This window comes from Numenius arquata, chromosome 14, assembly GCF_964106895.1.
Source record: "Numenius arquata chromosome 14, bNumArq3.hap1.1, whole genome shotgun sequence".
Classification (NCBI taxonomy): domain Eukaryota; kingdom Metazoa; phylum Chordata; class Aves; order Charadriiformes; family Scolopacidae; genus Numenius; species Numenius arquata.
Window position 1 is genome coordinate 7,539,571 of NC_133589.1, and position 23,929 is coordinate 7,563,499.

Here is a 23,929-nt window from a genome sequence, read left to right on the forward strand (position 1 = left end):
GGGCTTCTGCTGAGTAGGTACTTCTTCATTGCTGGTGAGCTTTGATTTTCACTTGATTTTCATAGGAACAAAAAAAAAAATAATCTATTAAACCTGTCTCCCTGCTAGATGAGAGAGTTTTCTGTTGTACACTTAAAAGCGATTTGCCCAGCATGGTGTTCCTGTGGGTTAAAAGTGAAATAAACACTTCATCCTGACAGATCTCTGACTTATTTTTGCTCATTTCCCTGAACGTTATCCTACAACGAGTCTGGGTGTGAGACGAAGCCAGAGCTAGCTCTTAGGACAGCACCTGGAGTCAGGAAACCTGTCTTTGATGAGTGGCGTCATGAGTGGTCTTTTGTGTCACTGTTTTGTGTCATTGTTTTGCTTTCTCTTTGTAGAGACCTGAAGCTGGACAACGTGATGCTGGATAGCGAGGGGCACATAAAGATCGCAGACTTCGGCATGTGCAAGGAGAACATTTGGGACGGGGTGACTACCAAGACCTTCTGCGGCACTCCGGACTACATTGCACCTGAGGTAGGAGGTGGAGAAAGGTGGTAGATGCTCCGTAGGTCTTTCAGCAGCCTGTCTGATGCTCTTTTCCATGGGATGACTTCGCTTTGGGCAGCTTTTTGAGAGAAACAGGGTTATTAACAAATTTACTGTCAGCCTAGAAAGTTCATCCCCTCAGTGCTGTCCATCCCCGCAAAGGCTACAGTTATCTTTAAGGAAGCAGTGATGCTGGATCCACCTCTCTGTTCGGCTGCGTGCCCTGCTTTGGCCTCAAAGTACAGAAAATCCTCCATGCTGGTCTCCCTGCAGTGTGTTTTCCCTTTCTTGCTGTTTTTCCCACATTTGTGCTATCGGCATCCCTGTGCCTGTCTGATCCTTGGTGTGCTCAAACCCACCAAAGGCTGCTCCTCGCACGCTTCCTTGCTCCTGGAAAAGATGAGCCCAGGAGCTCGGCTTTGCCCCTTGCCGCATGTGACAGCCGCTTCCAGCACAACGTGACCAGTGGGAAAAAAAATGAATTATTCGTGGATAATATCTCCATGTGAAGTGGAAATCTTCAGATCTCTCCAGCTTGCCACTTGCAGCAAAGGGCTGTGTGCGTGATGAGGAGAGGCTCCCCATCTACAGCTCTAGATCACTCCAAAATTATTTTGCATTTGGTTATTACTTATGTGACGGAGACACATATGACACTTACATGAAGTGCTATATGGGTGCAATTTAATGTCAGATTTGTGAAATTCAGGTAGGTAGTTACTCCCAGATGCCTGTTCCCTTAACATAAAAATATCCCTCTAAAATCTTCTCACTCTGCTGAATTTTCAATGATGAGATTAATATTTATTCATTTAAATATTTTAGAGAAAGAGATTCTTTTTGCTAGGACATAGTTAGATGCGCTTGTATGCTAAACTACATTGTGTTTTGCTGCAGCCAGAGAGGTTTCTAATTACTCGTTCAAATGTGTATTACGTATCCTCATCCTACCAAGATTAATATTGGTGTCCTGTTGGTACATAGCTCAGTTGCTGTGTGTGATTAATTCTCTTCCAAAGCAGGACAAATGACCAGTTCTCTTGGTATTTGCCTGAACATTATCACTTAAATTCGTATTTTCTTCTGCTTGCTCTATTTTTTTTTTCCCCCAAAAGAAAAACAGAAAATGGGAAATAAGGATGCAAATCACTACGTTACCCGGGAATGGTGTTAACGCCTGCTACCAGGGGGTCTCAAAAGAGTGAATATATACATCCTCTACTTTGTAAATAGGAAAAGGGGGTATGTGGTTCCGGCATGGTCTCCCGCTGGGTGGCCAAGCCCGTGGCAAGAGCCGGGGTCCCTGCGTGTAGCTCCTCTCCAGGGCTCTTCTGCTGGACCGTGCTTCCTCCCGTTAGGAAGCAGCAGTGTTCTCAAGCCAACATGTCTTCAGGGTAAAAACGTCCTGTGATTTGCTTGACCCATTTTTAGGGCTTTTTCTATTCTAAGGTACAGCTCTGCGTGCCAAGGTGACAGGTACTGAGTGCAAACGACCCCGTGTGTGTAATTTCCTCTGAACAAAATATGTTCTTCAGCTGTTGGATTTTGACCTTCCCTTACGTGTAGTCATCAACTTCCATTTACAGAGACTGCTTTTCTGCAAGGATTTCTTCTAAGTACTATTTTCTTTTAAAAGCCTTTATGGTGTGAAGAGTTCACACCTAAATTTCCCAGAGCACTCGTAAATCATCTAAGGAACAAGTGGGAGGAACTTCAAGTGCACTCGGTCGAGGAATTTCAGAGCTGAAACTGGACGTTTGGTCTCATTGGGAAGGGTCAGGCCTCACCGCAGGACGCTGTCAAGGCTCTCAGAGTCGTGTCACCATGTTTGGATGTGTGGCTGGACCAGGACCAGGACAGAAGAGGAGACTGACATCAGTCTTGTTCTCTAATCGTGCCTTGGTGCTGATGCTTTCACGGGATGGACCTCATCTCTTCCTGGGATGGGTGGCAGCACCTGACCTGCATCTTGACGTATACCTCCTGGTCAGATCCCATTGGACACTGCAGAGGTCTTCTGCAAGGACAGGGACGGCTCAACATGAGGACACTGGAGGCTGCGGGCATTGCTCAGAGCCGCGGGAGCGGAGCCTTGCTCAGGAGCAGGGGTAGCAACAGCAGGAGCAGACCTCTGGGGCTGGATTGCTGTGTACATTCTCCTGTGATTAGCATATGATTTGCATTTGTACTCAAGCATAGGAATCTTTGCAGAATAGAATTCTGTAATTTGGATGAATAAATTGTGTAATTGTTTTGCATTAAGTAACAGATGGCAAAGCCCAAGGCCTGTCAAACCCCAAACACTGAAATGACACCCAGCAGCAGCAACCGGCAAATAAACCAGAGCTTGAGAGACCCTTCAAAGCAGAAAAGTGCCTGTGGGAGCCTGGCTTCTTCTGCGGTCCCTGGGCTGGACCTGCTCCTCCTGCCACCACCGGGTGGGCTGTAGGGACCCCCATGCTGAAGGGAAGGAAGGAGGGGGCTGGCTTCTGACAGCAGCCCCCGGCCAAGGGTGCCAACCCGGCATCTCGCTGCGTGCTTGAGCCGAGGGACACGGAGAGCTGAGCAGCAGAGGTGCCATGGGACCCAGGGCTGGGTCCGTTTCTCCACCACCTGCTTGTCTTGTTTGTATGTGGGGTCTTGCTAGCGAGGACCGACCCCCTCGCTGGGTTCAGCTGTAGGTGCCCCAAGCCACCGACACGCACGGGGGGAGGTCACCTGCTCCACAGAGGCAGGTTGGCCGGGTGGCTCTGCTGCAGGGTCGTATGATTGTGAAGTTTAGGGTATTTCAGATTTTGCAGAGTAAATCATGGAAAAATACAAAAATTCATGTCTTGGTGCCTTATCCAAAATAAATGTTTATATTTTTAAATTAAAAAACAACCACCAACCAACAAACCCCAAAGTTATATCCTAACTCCCAAGTAAAATCCTAACACATTGCTCAGGTATAAGGGTAGGGCCGTCAGTTATTAGGTTATTTTGTAAGGGATGTTCTGCAATAAATAATAGAAAGCGAACTGGCAGCTTTGCATGCAGAGGGTATTGACTGCCCATATGCTACAAGTCTGTTTTAAAGGGCCCCGTACCATCCACGGAGTGTGTTGTTATTTCAAACCAACTGCACTGAAGTCAGCGGAAAAAAAATCCCAAAGTACATCAGGGTAAGCGAGAACGGCTGCTGCTCCTTTTCCAATGAACCTTGCTGGGATGAGTCTGTAAAAGCACAACAAATATGCTAAAATTTTGTCTGAATCAGAATGAATCTGTCTTAAATCACAGTGAATATTCTGGGTTTTTTTCCTAATATTTAGTGCACATTTGAGAGCTGATGATTTTTTAAAGTTACTGAATCCTTTACCTTTTGTGTGTTCTGTTTATAATTGCTTTTTCCCACCATTCAGGGACTAATGTCTCAGTAAATAACCTGGTCCTTTTGACGCGGACTACAGCTTGAAATTAGTTTGCGTTGGGCCAACAGGTTAAAAATGGGAGTGTAATCCTGCTGTTTGTGTTGTTTTCAGATAATTGCTTATCAGCCCTATGGGAAGTCTGTGGATTGGTGGGCATTTGGAGTCCTGCTCTATGAAATGTTAGCTGGCCAGGTAATTGAATTTTAATTGATTCCTATGGGATCGTGTTAAATTCCATTGTGAACATATGCTGACGTGTAATGCGTTTTGTTGCTGGCACACGGTGGGGTGCCGTCTCCTCGGTGCTGCAGATGAAGCTGTGGATGCAGCCCCGGGGACTGTGATGCTGAGACACGAGTCAGCAGACGGGGCTGGTTTCATGGCTGAGGATCACAGCAGCGAACGGAAGCTCAAAGAGCAAGGAAACACCGCTGAACCTTTGTTTGCTTTGTTCTAGGCTCCCTTTGAGGGAGAAGATGAGGATGAGCTTTTCCAGTCTATCATGGAGCACAACGTAGCCTACCCCAAGTCCATGTCCAAGGAGGCAGTGGCCATCTGCAAAGGGGTAAGGGCTGGCCTTTGATTTCTGGGAGAAGTGCAGCCGGTGGGCACCTCCAGCTGTCCTTCACTTGCAGGGGACCCAAGCCCCTCCTTGTCCCTTGTGTCCCCCTCGCCCTCCTCGCTCTGCTCCGGGCTGCAGCCTCCCAGCGTGGGGGGAATCTTGACAAAATTCGATTGTGTTCTGGTGCCATTGTGCTACTTTGTGTATATGTACTAAAGACATTTAAAAATAACACCCAGATCCTTTCTGTGCCCTTACGCTACGCTGAGCAGAAACACGGGTAGGACTCAAGGGCTGAGCTGTCTTTTGCGCAGGTGAAGGTCAAGAGAAAATTGGAGTGTTGGGATGGGCTGTGGGAGTTGAGGGCATCTGAGACCCCTCCTCCCCATTAGGTGACGACAGGGGAGCTTTATGCATCTTTACCTGAAAAGAAAAAAAGATGCTTAGAGAAAATGAATGTGATTTCTAAATAGTTTTCCTAAGATCAGATACAAAGGCTTCCTCCTGCAGAGGTTTCCGTTTAGTTCTGATGAGTCCCCCTTTAGGGCCACCTGAAGTTCCGTGCTGGTGTGTGTCTCTGTTGGGTCAGGGCAATATTTTCATTATCATATCTCTTAAATTGCAGTGGAGCTCTGCAGTGCCCGGTGTCCTGAGCTCTCCATGGACTGGGCCTAGGCAAGGCTTAAATGCAACCTGAATTAATTTGGGCTGTGATGAATAAAGGCTGGCTGGGTCCTGACGCTGTGCATATGGTTATTGCTTGGGACTGAGCCTCATCTCAGCCAGCCAGTGTCAAACAGTGCTATAAATATGTGTTTGTGTAGGAATTTAAAAAATGTTTGCTTTTAATAGTTAATATTTAAAATATCTGAATGTTCTATATCTCAAAATAGTGTTTCTATCTACAAATGACACATCTTGTGCTTAACGCTCCCACTGCGGCATTTCAAAGCCTCTTCCCAGTGTTGCCAGGATTCAGAGCTGGTGTTAAAGAGGAGAATTCGCTTGTCCCGTGGGGAAAAGCTGCTGCAGGTGTTTCCTGCCGGGAACAGGGCACAGGGAAGGGATGCCATCCGGGCCACCTGGCACTCACCTTCAGCAGAATGTAATAAAATCGAGTCATTAATTCAGAAACGGCACTGGTGATCGAAGGGGGAATTTCCACAAACTTTCTCACCCTCTCTCATTCCTTTTGCTGAATTCCAGAATGTTGTTGCTTGGGACATAAGGGGAAAGTCCACTGTGTCCCTGGCTGGGCAGGAGGGAGGGAATATGCTCTGTGATGCTGAACAGCATTATCCCCCCGGTGCCCGAGGGAACAGCGCTTGCGAGGGAGCGGAGGCTGGAACAGGGATGGATCTCACTGTCGGCTTTGTTTGCTGTTGCATCAGTCAAAATGTGGATGCTGTAAATAGACGAGAAGAGACCATGACTGAAACGTCTGCTGGGTGTAGCTGTAATGGCTTTTCTCACTCTTGGAAATGTGAGGCTGCATGGGAGGACGTTTAGCCATGCATGGAGAGCTTGGTTCTTTATAAATTCCTGGTGGGTTGGTTTTTTTTTTTTTGCAGAGAAGTGGTGGTTCCCTTTGTACAACTGTTGTTTGAGGGAAGTGCACAAAAACTCCAGACATCCTTTGCCGCCACCAAACTGCTACACCAGAAAGCTTAATTAAAAATATGTGCGGTATTTACAAACCCTCAGTAAGCTGGAAACAAAGTATTTACATTTTCCCCTAGAATACAGTAAAATATGTCTCAATTAACCACAGGGGCATCGGAGCCGTGCTGTTTGTGTTGGTACGTGGTAGGTCTTCCAGGAGGGCACAAACCCAGCCTTAGATCGCTCTAAAGAGCAAAGAAGCCTCTGCTCTTAAACGCGAAGGGTTTGGTATTTCACTGCCGTGCTCTCCAAAGTGATTTTGTTGTTCCCACGCGGTTTCACTCCGGCATGCCGGTGCCAGTCATCGCTTGCTGTTTCACAGCTCGGAGATGAAAAGCATTTGATCCTGAAAGCCTTGTATCGGCCCGAGCCAAGAAACAAGCGTTAATCAGAGATAGTTGGCTGGGAAGCAAAATGGAGAGTTAACCAGAACACAGCTCCTTGACTCGACAGTCAGCATCAATTAGCAGATCAAATGGAGCATTTCCCTCCTCTGCTGTCAGCTCGGATTTTTTTTCCGAGGGTTGATGTTGGAGCTGCGGTGTCCGTGGTGCAGGTAGCTTAGCTGTGCTCTCATCAGCTCTGGTTTGGTTATCGGGAGCCAGGCTCCCATTTCAGACCCGTGGAATGGGTGTGTGTGTGTGTGTGTGTGTGTGTGTGTGCGCGCACGCACACGGGCACTGGCACAAACCATCGCCCGTTTTCCGTCCCATATGGAGGGGTTTGACTGCGCCTGAGCAAAGCAGCCCTTTCCAGGTGAACAGATTGCCTGCGAATATAAGCTCCCCCTTTAATCTCTGCCTGGTAGCAAAGGCATAAAATGGCATGTCTTTCCACATTAAAGTTTACATTGTATTTTGAGTGGTATTTCCACTGGTGGTGCTGCCTGGGGAAAGCACGTAATAGCTGCCTAGTGCTGTGCTACAGCCCTCTCGGAGGTGCGGATGTGGCCACGGCTCAGTGGCCGTGGTTAGGAAAAGGGTGGCTGGAAGGTGGGACCATTTTAAGGCCACGCATGGCAAGCACTCCTGGGTGCCAAGGGGTTTGCTGCCTCTGGCTCCGGCTGAAAACGCTGGGCTGTGGTTGGGATGGAGCCAGGATGTGCTGTGCCACGCAGAAGCGAGCCCAGCTGTGTGCCAGGGTGGCAGAGGGACCAGTGCCCTGGTGGGAATGTCCCAGTGATGACCACTGTCCGTAAGCCGTGTGGTCTTGTCAAACGAGGACAAACATCTGGATCAGCTTTGCCTCTTGGTGCAAAATGTGCCGCTGTTAAATGAAGCCCACGAACACGCGGCATCTGCTCACCTTCCACCAACAAAAAATAAAGCTGCAGTTTAGCAAAGCAGTTGAGTCCAGACTTGGACTTTGCTCTATCTGAGCTCCAAACATCAGACGTACCATCACAGATGATTTGGTCTAAAGCATCCTTCCTCATCTGCAGAAGCCTGAAGGGTTTTCGCTGGCTTGGTACGGGGATTAAATCAACTTGTTCCTGTTTAATACAAACAAAGCTAACTGATTATCCTACGTAAGCCAGGAGAATCAATCTGCATGTTTATGGGGTCCTATATATCAATAACAGATGGTGCCTTCGTGCTCACATGAGTAAAAGCACAATAGGAAAACAAGAAAATTTAATTTCTGGATGCATATAGTGAAAATACTGAATAACTGCACAGTACCACAGCTCTGTTCAGCTTTACAGGCAGGTACATGAAGTAGAAAATCTTCTACGATTCATTAATCGGCTGAGCTGCTGAATTTGATGTGCATTTGTGTTCGGCTGAGGAGGCCGGGGGTTTAACAGCGACACTTCAATTTGGGGGGCGGGTGTGTGTAAAACAGCTTCCAGCACAAGAAGGCAGGTAAGAACTTGGGCTCTGGCTGGAAAAGCTAATTAATATAAGAGCACAGAGTGCCCTTAGTGGTGTGTGTGTATGAAGTGCCTGCAGGGCAGCGTGGTGCGAGCAGAGTCGTGGACATTTTCACTGGGTGCAGGTGGGGAGATCACGTTCTCGCACAGGGGAGGGTCTGCTTGGGGGCACCCCTGGCATGGCATAGCCTTGGCATCTCCTGTGGGTCTCTGGGAGGCAGCCGGAGACGGGTGGCCACACATCTGTCCAGCTCGCTCTGTCAGATGCTTTCCCAGCTGCATTTTATGTGCAGGTATCCGTGAGCTTTAGTGTCGATGGAGGTGCGGATCCTGCAGACGCTTTCCCTCCTTGCCCCAAATGATCTCTGGCAGTAAGAGCTGGAGGTTTGTCAGTGTGTTCAGGATCAGCACTCACCAGCAAAGACCCATGAACAGATTTCTTTTCATGTCTGCTGAATGCAAACTAAGCCATTTGACGTGCCAGCCAAATCACTAAATCAGTTTATTAGCACATTTCAGGCTCTCACATTGTGTCGGAGACCTGCCTTAGGAAAACCTTATTGAGTCGCAGGATGCTTTTTATTCCCCTGCTGTAGCACAGCTAAGCGGGACCTGATTGAACTGTCAGGATGCTGTCCACAGCCTGCCCAGGAGATGCAAAGATCCTCTTCTTTAGCTGAACCAGTCAACTTGAAGTGGATGTAGTGAAAGCCGAGGGATGGCAAGGTGCAGCGGGGCACAGCTTCACCCCATCCGTGTGCCTAGGGTGATGTGAAAGCTGTCGGGTGGCACTGAGGGACAGCAGGTCGCCCACTTCACTGTACTGCCTTGGCAGCAGGAAGACCACAAGCCTGCAGTGGGGCTCCCTGCGTGCCAGGGCCACCTGCCCACAGCGCCTGGTGGCACCGCTTCCCTCTGCTGGTAGGGGACAATGACTTGGATCCAGCCCCTCCTGCTTGTCCGGGCTGCTGCCACGCTCATTCAAGAGACCGAGACACGTAACGTCTTGTCTTCTTACACTGGGGTTTATTATTTTTTTTTATAAAGAGCTGCACGCTGCAATACTGAGGGAAACTGTGTTATTTACCAAAAAAAGTAAAACACGAGTTAGAAAAAAATCTGGGTTTTGTCTTTGCTGCCACCTCGCACCCCCATGGCCCTCCCTCTCCAGCCCACCAGCAACAGCTCCAGCGGGATTCCTCGCGTGGGAGCAGGCTCTGCAAGAATGATGCTGATGCCAGTCACGTCCTTGCCCTGAGGAAAGGCAGGTCTCACCATCTGGAAAATCACTTGTCCAGCTTGGGAAGCCTGGTGGGCCTTTGCTGTCTGCAGATGGGCTTTCCAGGGGGTGCTGCTGGTTGGAGGAAGCTTCGCTTCATCAGTCTTTCAGCTGCAGGTTGCCTTCACAGCTGGCTGGCCATGGATGTAGTGCCATTTGCTAGCAGAGTGGTTAGCAACTCTGCTCTTACTTCACATTTGTAGGGTTATTTTTATTTTGTGGTTGTTTTGGTTTGGTTTTTTTTTTTTGGAGGCTTTTCCTTGCTTTCAGCTCCCTGTTGTTGCATTACTTTTAAAGATCAGCTTCCCCGAGCAAGTTTGTTTTGTGCAATCATGGATGGCAGGGGCTGGCTTGTGTCAAAATACTTACACCTTGGGGCAGGGGAGCTCTGCCTGGATGTGGGACTTGGGTGGGGGGGCTCATGAACCCCCCATGGCATGGCAGGCTGCCCACCCCCTGGGTGCTTGGGCTGATGTGTTTATTTTTGTCAGAAGATGCTTGATTATAAAAAAACTCATCTTTTGAGGGTGGACTGGTCTCAATAGAAGGGTGGGGAGGTTCCTCAGCTCTCCAGTGGGAGCATTAGCACCTCCCTGCAGAGCTTTGGGGGTCCCAGGAGGGCAGTGGGGGTCTCCTGCAGACCCACAGCCCCAAGAGACGGAGTCAGGCTTGCTGCAACCTCTGCACAGCTCCGGGGCCAGTTTTAACTGCCCTGCTTTTAATAAAGTAGTCCTTTTGTTGCAGGTCTACGGCTCATATTCTCTGTGCTTATCAAGGTCTTACAAATCTCTGGAATCTCCATCTGATCTCCGAACACAGCTCAAACAATGCCCCCAGGATATTAATGTTTGTACAGCCGCCCTTAATTCCCGTGGCCTGTTTCACTTTTCTTATTGAGCCAGTGAAGAGGAGAAGTTTAGATGATAAACAACATTAATGGACTGTTTGTGCTTGTTTTCTCAAAATTGACTCTTTCATTAGAAATACGCCTCTTGTTTGAGCTGCCGCAGCTCCAGACAAGTGGAGGTTCTGCTTCAAGGGCTAATGAAAGTTTCTGAGGGCAGATTGTTCATCTTAAATGGGCAGTGGCCTTTAAAATTAATTATGCAGATGTTGAGAAGTTTGCTACCAAGCAAAGGGACTGCTAAGCAGCTTTGCGGGCATCCTGCTGCCCCTGTTGTAGCTGCTGAGACTGCAGTGGTGCAGGGTCTGTCAGCACCCTGATGGTATTTCTCGGTGAACCAGTTTCATTCCCAGAGGAAAAGGGGATGTGCTCATCCCACCCAGTACTCCTGTGCCTGCGATCTGCTTAGTCTGCTGTCGTAAGCCATTACCAACCTTCCCTGTCCCTGGAGCTGCTCCTGCTTCTCCCTTTGTCCTTTGCTTTGAGCACCAAAAGCTGGGGGAGGAGATGGGAGCCCCTCTTGGGGTCTGGGCAATGATGTGGGGTGTCCCAGGGCAGCAGCCGTGTGGTGAGGGCTGCCCAGCCGGGCATCGCAACACCCTGGGGACCTCTCAAAGTGGATGTTTTGTGAAGCGCTTGGCCACTCTGTAACTGTTTCTTCTCTTCCTCTCCCCAAGCTGATGACCAAGCACCCTGCCAAGCGACTGGGATGTGGCCCAGAAGGCGAGCGGGACATCAAGGAGCACGCGTTCTTCCGCTACATCGACTGGGATAAGCTGGAGCGCAAGGAGATCCAGCCTCCCTTCAAGCCAAAGGCTGTAAGTGTGGCTGCGTTAAGCGTGTTTCTCCCCCCCCTGCACTCCCCCAAGCCAGGTCTCTCTTGCTGGTCTCTCCTGCTCCTGGGGGCACAGGCATGGCTGTACGTGCAGGTGCTGCTCCTCCTGCCCACAGCGTGGAGGGACCACGTCTCTGTCCTCTGAGAAGATCGTGTCTCCTCAGATGTGGCACGTGTCAAACCACTGCTGTGACAGGAGAACTTCTCAGACGCTTTGTCTCGCTCTGGCTTGCAGGGGTAGAAACACCACGCGTTTAGCTCACGGATTTAATTGTGTTGCAGTACTGTCTGTTTGTTATCCCAAGGGTCAGTCCTTCTGTTGGTTTTTTTCTTCCCTTCTTCTTAAGCTCAACAGGTCTCTCTTTTTCTTTTCTTTTTTTTTTTTTTTTTTTAATCTAAACTTTATTTCAACCTCTAGCTCAGCACCATAGTCTGCCCGAATTGGCAATGGACCTGTATTTCACTCAACAGTTTCTCTCCAAGGTAAAGCGGTGGAAGGCTGGAGCCTGGCTCGCAGGCGGAGAGGAGCTCTGCAGTGAGGAGACCCTGGCTGCTCTCTGCCATCCCTGCCTTGCTCTGAGCTGGGTTCTGCCAGCGGGAGAGATGCTGGGTGTGCTGGGAGCGCGAGGCTCGTGGCACACACGGCTGTAGGGGGAGATGAGCTCCCAGCTGCGAAGCTGAGGTGGGGACATAAGTAATCTGAAAGCTCTTTGTCAAAAAAGACGAGGCTATTTGGCTACCCCTGGGTCCGGCCGTCTTTGCGGTGACTTCTGTCCGTGTGATGCCGGTGCCAGGGCAGGGGTGCAGCTGGAGCCACGGGGTGGGTTTCATCACCTGCTGCCTACAGGGTTTGTGCTGAAGCAGCGCCAGGGCAGGAGCCTGTGGGGCTTGGGCTGCTCCCTATGCCCCAGGCACGTCGGTTTGGTGCTTCTCTCTGCTTCTGGGGTCTGCCCTTCCCAAGAGAGGATGCACAGGCAGCAGTGACCACGTAGACTCGGGGACAGGGACATCTCTCCCTGGATTTCTCTTTGCCACTGTTGGAACTCCAGGGTCACAGCTGTGTCTGAGTCTCTCTGCGGTGGTCCAGGTCTTTAAGACATGCTCTTACTCATGTGTTTCCACCTCCTGCATGCCTCTTAGCTGCTGTGCCCTAGTTGGGCACTGGTGTTTTACAGAAAACTGTGTTAAATCTGATTTACATGGCTGACATGGACTGATATTTATGCCCAGTGATGGAGTTGGGAACGTTGCATGCTCTCTTAATCCATCACCATGGATCACAACTCAGAGTCCAGAGATACTCCGTGTATTTAACTGAGCCTTCCTGAGGCTTCCTCACCTCCCCACTGCCCTTAACAACCTTGGACACTTCTGGTTTTCCTCTGCTTTACAGTAAACCTATTCTTTTTAAGGAACACCTTCAGTGCTTGGAAAAACTCCGCTTTCAGGGAAAACATGGAGCGGGAGTCCATGTGGTATAGAGTGCTCGGCTCCTTTAGCTCTTCTCCCTCCAAATGCCTCTCTGCTCTAGCAGCCTTTTCCCTTCCACAGCTCCTTGCCTGACTGATCAAATATGAATAAACCGCCCATTAGCTGGGGCTGGCGGGAGCCTCCGCAGCCGCGTCTCCCTCCTGACATCCAGCATGGATGGGAAGCGGCTGCTGGCCGGGAGGTCTGCTCTTTGCCCCAGGTCAGCCAGTGAAACCCTGCGTGCGCTCAGCACTGCTTATCTTAATTTCAGATGAATATTTTTACAAAGGTAACTCCTGCACAGTGATGCCTTTGCGGGAAGCTGTGGGGTACCTCAGAGCCTTTCACCTCAATGCCCGTGGCTAAGTGTGGTCTCGGGCTGCCCTCTGCATCAGCAAAGAGAAAAATGTCCCTTTCTCCTTGCCTGTCTCAGAAACGTGGAGATGCAGGTTGCTGGTGATGCTAGCACAGAGATCTGAATTGCTGCCTGCTTTCCTTTCCCTCGGAAGGAATGGCATCTTCAAGCCATTAGACCATGTAGGAAGAGCGTTACCAGGAGGGCATTAACTTTGATATCAAAGTATAATAGCACTACAGTATTTAGGGCTGTTTGTATACACCATGATTTGCTGGCTTAGGGTGGAATCAGACCTTTGTGTAAAGGATGCTGAGACGTGAGATGGGGTGGGCTGTGAGCTCCACGTGTGGGCAGGGGACGCTGCTCCACACCCAGAGCCCATCGGGAGGGCTGAGCAGCCACTGGGGCTTTGGGGGTCTTATTCTCCAGGAGCCTGTTTCTCCTGAAATCCATAATTCCTGCTATTTCCCACCTCTGTGTTTGTTTGCTAACGAACTGGTTGCTGCGTCCCTCCTCTACATCTGCCCTTTCTTCCCGAGCAGATCCCCAGTGATGCTCTTTGCCATGGGTTGTTGCATAGCATTGTTTGTTGTTTGGTGTTTTACAGTTAAAAAACAACTGAATTCTGCCAAAAGTGCTTTCTTACTGTTTCTACTTTTTAAAACCTGAAAATTCTGTCCTGCTTTAAATGTCTTATTTCCTTGAAAATCCTTTTGATGCCGGACTTTGGGAGGGGGACGGTAAGCCGCCGTCTGTCGCATCTCACCTAACGGCTGGTGCTGGGGAAAATTCACCATTTGATAGGACAGGAAGATTAATAGAAAGGTAGGCGCAGTAGATTTAGGATTTAGGTAGGATTAAGACAACTCAGGTGCCTGCTGATAGCTGATATTTCAACAGCAGTGCATCTGTGCTGGAAAATGCTGCTCCTTTCATGCCAGCTGTGAGCGCAGATCAGAGCAGCATAGAAACGAAAATCCGGGTTTGGGCACCTTCACAATGTACTTGGGTGGGTCACGAGGAGAGACGTTGCTTACTGCTCTGACCTTCAGCCGTTCATGCGGGGCTTGAGTGCCTGCTGGAGCAGGGGATTTGTGCTAGCCTGGCTCTTTACCTTGGCTTAAGTCTATTTTGTTTAATTTAATTTTTTTTTTTTTTTTAAATTAGCGTCTATAAAGATAAGGTTACAGAGATTTTCTGCCGGCCAAAGTTTCAAAATATGGAATAATACACAAATGTGGGCTCGGTAACTGCCCACAAATGCCCACAGTGCTCCAGCACCACGTAGTGCCTGAGCGCTTCAGCCCCCCTGAGTGCAAGTTTGGGGGGAGCGGAGGCTGGTCCACGTTGCCTTTAGCATCGTGTCAACAAATTCCGCTTATCAGAAGCAGCCGGGTGGGCAGCTCCGCACCTCTCCCCGCTTGGGTGGCCCCAGTCTCTGCAGAAACTACTCTTCTGTAGCACCCACGATTTTTTTGCCACATTTCTATGATTTTTTTTTTTTTTTTTAATGAGTGTGGGTACAAGTGAGGGGCTCTCCGTGCCTTCCCAGCGGCTCCTTGCCGGGAAGGGCTTCACATCACTTCCCCGAAACCTGCAGCATTTTACACCAACAGAAAAACGAGCACTTCAGCCCTCTGCCTGGCTTGAGTGTTACGTACCCGGAGCTGAAAATAGATTCCCAAGAGCTCATGTGTTGCTTCATGCTTTGTGCTTGATTAACCTTTATCACGGAGATGGTAACGAGACAGATCAGGGTCTGGGTTGTCTTTGCTGTGCAGGAGCTCGGCGGGTTTGACATGGGGCTGCGCTTGGCTGCTCCGTGGTTTGGCTTGTACATAACAATTCCTTTCGTGGGTCTGGATTTACCCCGGGAAGTGTATTTACACTTGCCTGCTTTCTCCGTCTCTCATTGAGATAATTACTGTTTTTGGTATCTAATTACTCCTTTACTTTACATAAAGCCTAGTGATTTGAAAAGTCTCCTCATTTTAAAAGCATTGAAATCACACGGCACAGCTCAGGATTGCTCACAACAGGACAAGGTTTTTTTTTAAAAATTGCTTTTAATCTAATAATTTTTAATTGCATAAATTATTTTTCCTCTAACTGCATTGAATTAATTAATATTGAAATGCCATTTATAGGCCTGGATTTGTAAAAACTCTGGTTCCCCTGCATGTACATTTTTGTAGCCTTATTTTCAGTCCTTACAAGGTGAGTTCAGATGTTTGCATAAGTAATTTCCTAATTAGATGAAATTTAAGGACTGAGGGGGCCAACGGTGGGCGGGAGCGTGCCGTGGGGAGGCGGCCGAATGTGTTAAGGTTAAACATCTCCTCTCGTAATTGAGACAAGATTTTCTCTGGTAGCCTCAGGGTCCTGTAAAGGCTTTCTCTGAGATTCCCCTCTGATTATACGGCCATACATTCAGTGTGTTAGGCAGAAACTTGGCTTTGTTCATAGGGGAGAGATGAAAGCCAGGGTCCTACATCAGAAAACCCTCAACAGTGAATGCTTCCAGCCTTCGCCTGGAGCAAAGATGAGCGTGCACTGGAGCATCCTCAGCTGGGGTTTGGGGTCATTAACCAGGCACGAACTAAAAGCACCATCGTTCCCCCTGACAGCGCAAAGGAGCCCTTGGTGTGGCCCCAGGTTCATGCTGTGACCCAAATTCCCCCAAACACAATGAATCTATTGCCAGAAGTGTCCCAGAGCCCTGATCCTCCCTCGGGTGGCAAGGAGCCAGGTTTCTGACCCGGAGCAGCACCAGGAAGGTCAGGCTTGCCCAAGAGATGCCCAAGGCGGGATTGGGGCCGTACCACTGGTTTGGGCCAAAAAACTGGGAAGTCGAGGGCGTGTTCAGCCCACCGCTCCTCGGCGCTGGGAGCGAGAGCTTCGTCGCAGCAGGAGAAGAGCCATCCTCGGCTTTTTATGATCTTTGATTGCATCTCGGGGATCAATGGAAAATATTTTATTATGCCTTTTGTCTCTATTTGAAATCAAGCTAGAAACTGATAAAATAAAAAGGCTATCTTTTAAGCTGACAGTTTTATTTCTGCAGCCAGAAAAAAAAAAAAAGCCATTCTGTGCCGGCTATAAATATTAGACAGGACACATTGGGGATTTATGTAAGATAAATTCCCACTCTCCCCCTTTCTCCAGTCAGGATGGAGTGATGCCTGTGCGGTAACATAGTCCTAAAATGAGGCAGATTTTTCACAACGTGGCTTTAGATAAATGCAGAAATTCATACGGCATGTCTCCCATCCTTTAACGAGGAACTTAATTTCGGAAGATTTAAAGATGGTGCTCCTGCAGATAGCAACTGTTCGCCGTCTGGAGCGGCGTGGATCCTTGTGGCTCTCTCTGATCACGCCAGACCTTGTGTCTGAAACTCCAGCAGCGTTGGGCCTTGGCCACTGGAATAAAAGCTGCCATGTTGCCAGGAGCCAGTGGCTGCCTGCAGCATCACAGGGGTGGCTCAGACCATGGGTGCAGCACAGCAGAGGTGCACGGTCACAGCCCTTAGACCTTGGGTTTGGCCTTGGATGTGGCTCCTATAAATCAAAGACAATTTCCAGCCTTACAGTATATATTCTATCCATGTGAAAGTTCCCCAAGAGGAGGATACGCTGATTGGTTTGCTGACCAGGACAAGTTCTTATGCATCATGAACGGAAAGTCTGCAAACTTCACAAAGCTGGGCATGAAATACTGTGGATAGATGCAACTTTTAAAATTTTACATCCAAGTATTCTTGCCTTGTTGCGTTATGATGAGAATTATTCCTTGCCAATGTACATATTAAAAATATATTTGTATTTTCTATCCCAATAACTGGAAGCATTTCGTAAGGATTATTTTTAAAATCTTTGATGGGGTTGCTCTTGTTTTATTTTTTATTTTTTAAGAGCCAGCACATTTCTTTATAGCAAAAAGAAGGCGAGTGCTGTCAGACATTTCACATGAACTGCCTTGCATGTCTCCACCAAGATCTCATGAAGCTAATAGGCAATGACAGCTATATTTTCAAAGCACTGTAAGGCTTTCACTGTATATTGGGAGTTGATAGAATCTGCAGGTGAGCGGCTTATTAGTAGGTAAACCCTGCTATGTTATGTGTTACTGCACTGATAACCTTAAGCACTGCAGACTTTCCCAGTAATCTTGCTCATGGTTTGTTTTATCTCGGTGCTGAGGGGGAAGACTAGTGACAATGTGGCCTAGAAAAGCCCCTGTCTCTGTCTCATGACTTTAGCTTCCAGGCTTTGTGGAACCGGCAACTTCAATTTTGGGAATTTATTTTCTATTTTGATGTTAATATAATGGCTTTCAGAAAGGCATTTGGTTGATGCTGACTTGTCAAACATACTTTTGCAAGACTCTAAAGCCATGCTTGATTACATGGTCTGGAGAAGTGACCAGCTCTTCCCAAAAAACTGGAGCTGTGACAGATCTTGGTCAGATTCCTTACAGTGGGAATTGTCAGCTCGTCTGGAAATAACCTTGCTTTTCATTTTGGGACATCTGTGAACCTCGCTGCTGACTTGCTGCTCTGGAGAGGGGGCATCTCTCAGCCTTTGAGCCCTCTGACGATGCGGTGACTGGTCTAAGCATCCTGAGGAGAGGGTCCGGGGGCTTGGCTGCCCTCACCTCTGTCCCCAAGCACGCCTGGGGGCTGCTTCCCAACTGCTTCCCAACTCAGCAGGGACAGCAGGCTGGGATCAGACCAGAGCTGCAGAGGGGAACACAGGTACAGCTGGAGTAACCAAGAGGGGAAGGTAACCAGAAGGTCTCTGTTTGGCCACTTCTTTGTGTGATGCGGAACCTCCACCAGCCCAGGAGACGGGCACATCCTTGTTAGTTTGCACCCAGCTGCTGCTCCCAGGAATCAGGTGCTCGGAGAGAAGAAAAAAACGTGGAGAATTGCCTCAGGATGGGGTCCCAACAGCAGTCAGGGATTGGCAAGGTACAAGAACTTGGGCTCTTTATGGAGAGTAGCTACTGAGCTGTGTGTCTGCCAGTCTGCTCGCTGTGCTTGTGTCTTCATTCTCCATCTCCTTACTGGGTTTCCGGTGTTAATTTGACCTGGGCTCTGTGTTCGACCTGTTTCTCTGTGCGGAGACCCTTCCCCTTTCTTTGGAGAGGATGTTTTCCATTTGGGTCTTTGTGCTTGAAATCAGAGATTTCCAAAAGGTCATTCCTGGAGGGCCATGATGCGGATGGCATCGTGGTGGAACCACGGCCAAGGGCAGCTGGGGCAGGTTCTCCCACACCAGTGCAATGCTTTTCGTAGGCTGCATGAAAAGGCTTCTCAGGCTCATTTTGGGAAACTCTCATCTTGGGTACCCTCCTGGTGAACTGGTTCACACTGTATTTGCATGTTTGGTTTGGAGGTGTTTTGTTTGTCCTTTTTTGGATTTTTTTTTTCCCTTTTTCTTTTTTTTGCCTAACTCCTCCCCTGGGTGGCACCAACTCATTTTTGCATCAAAGCAGTTGAAAAAGAAACAACCATGTTGTAACCTACCACATAGAGAGCAGCATCTGCTCTTGCCTTGGCTCAGACGTGGGCTCAGCCGTGGGCCAGAGGCAGGAGCTGTGTTCACCGGGGCTGATGCTGCAGTGTGTCAGAAGAGCCCAGAAGAGATGTGATGGGGGAAAAGTGCATCCGAGGTCCCTGAGTAAGCTTGAGTGCTGAGTTAGAAACCATGCTGAGCTCGTGGTCATGGACGGGGGATGCATTTGGGACCAAAATCAGACTAGAAATGTGTTGTAGGTTAAGACGTGGCCTTACGAAATATGACAGGTACAATGATGTGGAAGGATGGTTTCAGAAACTGGAGGGGCAGGTGGTCAGTGTGGCTGTGGCTAGAGTTAACTCAACTCAAGTGTTACCCATTGAACTTTTTTTAGAGACTTGGGGATAATAACTGTCTCACTTGGTGCTGTAAAAACATAGAAGAGCTGCCAAAGGAACATGCCATTGGAGGCTGATGGATGTTCTCGTTGTTTTTCCTGAAACCTCCTCTCTGGCAGGGGAAGGAAGTGGGAAATGTTGACATTTACATGTATTTTCTTTAATATTTTATTATATTTAGTCTGACGTTTATTAAAAATGTAAATCTGTTTCCTTAGCAAATGAAAGCGAAATACCAGGAAAAATTGTCCCAGCACTTGAAGCGTATGTTCTCCAGGGGGAAATGGAAGGACACAACTGAGGGACCCAGAGGTGCTGGCATCTGCATCTCTTGGGAGACAGGAGGGCCAGGAGAGCATCAGTTGTGTGGTGGCTCCGATAGGAGGGAGACTTCGCCAGCCATTAGAGCAGAGTCATTGCGTGCAGTTCATAGGGATGTGACATGTGTGTGATAGGTAGTAATTGAGCACAATTTGTAGCTGCTGCAGTGACCCGGTATCCACCTGTTATTAGCTATTGCTATTATTATTATATTAAATCATCACTTGCAGCATGGGAAGTTACAGGACCCTTGTTTTGATTGCTAAGTAAATTAAATAAGGCATTTGGCATGTCTCCCTGCTCCTGACCTTCCCCTCTCGCTGCCGAGACTGCAGCCCAGCCAGCTGGATCCTCCTGCCCCACAGCAGCCCAGCAACAACGGATGCTGACCTGCTCCGTGAGGGTCCAGCACTCTCGGAGGGCTTTCCAGGCCCCATGTTTTCCTGCCCCACAGTGCCATTCCAGCCAGGACAGTGGTTGCCTGGACTCCAGAGCTTTTGGTTTCTTCTCTTGTCTGGTTTTGCTGGCTGCAGAGAGCTCACCGGTGCTCTTGGACTCCTGCCCTGCATGAAGTAGGGTTGTGGTTGGCTGCCTGCAGGAGTAAAAGAGGAAAACATCGCTGTGAGCAGGGTTTTTAGGGATAGCCAGCCTTGTCCAGTTGCAGTGGAGAGCTCTGGGGATGCTGTGCAGAGAACCTGGCTCTCACGCAGCAGAAGGCTGGCAGCCAGGAGCACCCTGGTACCCCAGCTCCCTACCTTGGCTGAGTGGCACCCTGTGCACCGGCGTGGACTGTCTGACCTGTTGGGAAGGGACAGAGCAGCCTTGGAAATTCCCAGGCACAAGTGCCTGCATTAAGCATTCAGCCAGCAGGAGTTGAAGGTGAGAAGCCCTCTCCTTGGGCAGATGCAGAGAGAAGCCTCTGAGCGGTCCAGGCATGATGAAAACTCCCCTTTTGCAGGGAAGGAGGGATGACGGAGCAGGTGAAGCTGCAGGGGTCTTTCAGAAGAAGCCCCCATGTATGTGGCGTAGCCGCAGAGGAGGTGCAGTGCTGCCCGTAGGCAGGGACTGACAGCAAGTAATTGCGCTCCCATCTCATTCCTCTCCTGCAATTACTTGCCATGGCGCAGCCGGAGGGTTTGGCCGGTCTCTGGCTGCGCCATGAGATGACATCGCCTCGCCACTAACAAAGCTCATACATATTTTGCACATTTTTACTTTGTCTGCCATTGCTGCGCCGAGATAAGCGGCGGCGGCGCGTGGTGAGGCTGGGGGGTGGCTGCGGCCCTTGCCCACCCGCTTCTTTCTCCACCCACCATACGTTCTTTTCTTCCCCTCTCATAGTGTGGACGCAATGCTGAAAACTTCGACCGGTTTTTCACTCGCCATCCACCCGTCTTAACACCTCCTGACCAGGAAGTCATCAGGAACATTGACCAGTCAGAATTCGAAGGATTTTCCTTTGTTAACTCTGAGTTTTTTAAACCTGAAGCCAAGAGCTAAGTAGCTGTGTAGATCTCATCCCCGCATCTCTGTCATCCAGTCCCAACTGCTGTTGTGGTGACATTTTCCCATTGCAAAACTTGCATTCATGGTTTTTCTTTAGTACTACTACTACTAGAGTGACCATATTTCAAAGCCAGAAGTGTCTTCACGTGATCTGGGGTGTGCCTGAAGGCTGGATGATGTGCAGAAGAGCACATTTGTAGCGCTTAATGACATTTTATTTGTAGGAAATGAAAACAGTTCATTGGCTAACGCGGTAAAAGGAAGAGGTGCAGGCCGTGACAATTAAGAGAAATCTCTTCAGCACATGCTTTGATTCCTGCTCTTCCCTGGTCTTTTAATATAATCATGAAAATTTAATATTTAGCTTTCTTAGCCTTACTGGCAAGCAAGTGACATTATGAATCCTTTCCCCATGAGAACGCACACCCCGCAGCAGGGGTGCTGCCAGCTGAGCCTCTCAGCTCCTCCCAAAACCAAGCAGTTGCTCCGGAGAGCTAAAATGCCAATTCTGGCTTTTTTTGTAGCTCTGTCCTGCTGTTTGTTGAAACCCACCGCAGGACCCCTTGCCGCCATAGACTGGTACGTACACGGCTTTGGGCAGCCGTGTTTCTCTGCGCTGGGTCTTCATCAGCAGTGATAAATCACTGGGGAAGCCAGGTCTGCCGTTTGCAAAGATTTCTCCTGATTGTGCGGTTTCTAAGTAGCACTTTTTAAATCAAAAGCAACGTATCCAGTTGTAAATGGGAAGTTTGAAAGAGCTGTTGCAGATGCTTTCAAATCCATGGTCACCCTAGTAAATAGCACACAGCATCATAGAATCATAGCAAATCTTTTTCTTTTTTTTTCAAATGCCAAAGCAATTGATTGAGTTTGTTACCTGCGCTTTAAATGTGTCAAAAAAAATGGTATTAACACAAATGGGATGCTATTTAACTTCAAACAGTATTGTGAATTCCGATATGAAGCTTGTAAAGAAACTTGTTTCAACTAATAGTCTTACTTTTAAAAAATGCCGCTAGATATTTAAATAGCCTAAGTTTTGTTGCTGGCATCAAAGAAAAAGTTTCAGGAAGGATGAATTTCTGTTGAAACAATAACAATCATGCAGCTTCTTTTTATACTATCCTGCAGATGTTCGTGGGCTGTCACTGTATCAATCTGCTTTAAGTTGTAATGTGCCAATTTTATTTTTTTTTTTTTCTCCAATACTGATTATAAAATAAAAAGTGAGAACTAATGTCAAAGAAACCTGCATGTGTTTGGCAAATAATGAGTTTCTACAGTTCTGGGCTCAGAGATGCCAGGAGCGCCAAGAGTCGGGGCTGGAAGTTGCCCCGGCTGCTGGGGGGCACGGCGGGTCCCCGGAGCTGCCCAGGAGAGCAGCGCAGGCAGCAGCACATCCTCCAGCACCGCCGGCGGAACCGTGGCCCATTCGTCCTCTGCAGCGTTTGTCCCCAAACCGAGGTGTGACCTACTGGAAGCATCTTCCAAGCGGAGAGTGAACGCCTGCGTGTCCCCTGCACCGGCTCATGCTGCGCAGCCGGAGACCCTGCTCGCTCGAACATCAACAGGGAAAAGAGTTTCTCCCCGGTGTCCCTTGGAGGAAGGATGATTTGAGGTGTCGGGACGGCCCTGCCGAGGCGAGCAGAGCTCTGCCGCTTGGGGATCTCTTTAAAAATGCCTTCAACAGAGACAACTGCGGAATGCGCTTCGGATTTCTGGAGACTGCAGAGGCTGTCGGCGAGGCAGCGCCGTGTGTCGGTGACTCATCACCCTGCCCGGGCGCTCTCGGAGGAGCAGTTGTTAAAAGCAATTGGCAGTTTCAGCTAAAGAGGGATTACAGGTTCCTGTTAACCTCCCTTCTCCCGAGCGCATGCAGAATTTCCCATCTGTCTCTGGAAATCTACTTCTGCCGAATTACTGCGGTTCTGAACGCTGCAGGATGCTTCCGAAAGGCACCAAACGGCAGCACCGGCGGCAGCAGCTGCTCCCCGGCTTCCTCTGCCGCGGGGAAGGGGCTCGGAGGCAGTGGCCGGGGAGGATGGCCATCCTCATCCTCTGTGGTCCTGGCGCAAATCCTGTTCTGGGCCAGAGGTGCCCTGCAGGCACACTGCCCTGGGCATGTGGGAACCCGGAGTGCCTCTGCCACGCCGTCCCTCCTGTGCTCCTTGTCACCTTCCAGAGTCAATTAGCCCTTTGCTGGAGGCATTTTCAGCCTTGAATTTCCCCTGCCTTCCCCTCTCTCTGTTTACCAGATCCACGTAGCCGCTCCCTACCTGCTCCCAGGCTATTCATCATCTTTGACAGAGGCCAAATTGCCACCAATTTCAGACAAAATTCAAGGTAAGAAATCAGCAAACCGCACTTCACTGTGCTTACGGCTGGGCCCTCCTGGTGCTGCCCTTTCCTGCCCAGCCCCTGGAGGGGTGGGAGGGGGAAGCTGCTGGAGGATGCTGGGCAGGGGGAGCTGGGCTGCCCTGAGCCCCCTCCCAAGCACATCACAGCCTTTGCCAGAGCTTTCTGCTGCTGAAAAGCAGCAGGAGGTTTTGCTCACCTGAGGGCTTCCAGGCTGAGCACTTGCCCTCTCTGGTGCCATCAGCAGAGGCTGCTCCGAAGGGCTGGGAACTGCGGTGGCCATTGGCATTGGCAGGAAATGTGGACATTTCATTCCCCTTTGCAGCATCCCACACATTCCTGCTCGGAGGAAGCTCCTGGCTCAGTAGGATGGTGGTGTCTTGGCACACGTTGGTTTGGGTGGATGTGGCCTTCAGGAACCATTTGGTCGGCTCAGCATCCTTCTGATAGTGAAGCAGGAGCCTGGTGCCATTGTCAGCTCCTTCCTTCTGCACATGCTGGGACTGCAAGAGAAGAGCCTCTGTGCAACTGCTTCAAAACAGCCTCTTCGCAGCAAAGGGCAGTGCCTCTGCTCTTCCATAGCTCCACACCAGCCTCTCATCCCAGGGGGGATGCTGTCTTCCATCAAGGTGGGCTCACACTTGCATTTCAACCTCTTCACCCTTTGCCTGGCAGAACTCTGCACCTGAAGTTGGCTCCTTCACCCTGTCTGCCCTTCCCCACTCCTTCTCTGTGCCCCCAAATCCACCTCTTCTTCCTCCTCTGTGTTGGGGAGAGGAGCCCTGCAGGGGCGCTGCCACCTCCTGAGTGTCACTGTCCAAAAGCGAAGGCAGAGACCCAGCTCCTGCTGGGACAGGCTGGGACCTGCAGGCACCAGCAGGCTGGGACACCAGTGCCCTGAGCACCACCAGGTGTTCAAACCCTCACTTCCTTGACA

General features: G+C 49.5%; 1 protein-coding gene across 2 annotated transcripts in view; it reads left to right on the forward strand.

Annotated features, from left to right (window-relative positions):
- The window catches only part of PRKCB (protein kinase C beta), a 132,993-nt gene that overhangs the window by 106,891 nt on the left and 2,173 nt on the right, over positions 1 to 23,929 (forward strand). The window contains exons 13-17 of one of the 2 annotated variants that reach the window (XM_074158699.1): positions 384 to 522; positions 4,059 to 4,139; positions 4,405 to 4,512; positions 10,905 to 11,045; positions 20,473 to 21,872. In XM_074158699.1, the coding sequence (XP_074014800.1) occupies positions 384 to 522; positions 4,059 to 4,139; positions 4,405 to 4,512; positions 10,905 to 11,045; positions 20,473 to 20,631 (628 nt within the window). In that variant the 3' untranslated portion in view covers positions 20,632 to 21,872. Of the gene's footprint in view, positions 1 to 383; positions 523 to 4,058; positions 4,140 to 4,404; positions 4,513 to 10,904; positions 11,046 to 20,472; positions 21,873 to 23,929 lie in introns of those variants that run through there. The other variant, XM_074158700.1, reaches the window with a different exon arrangement.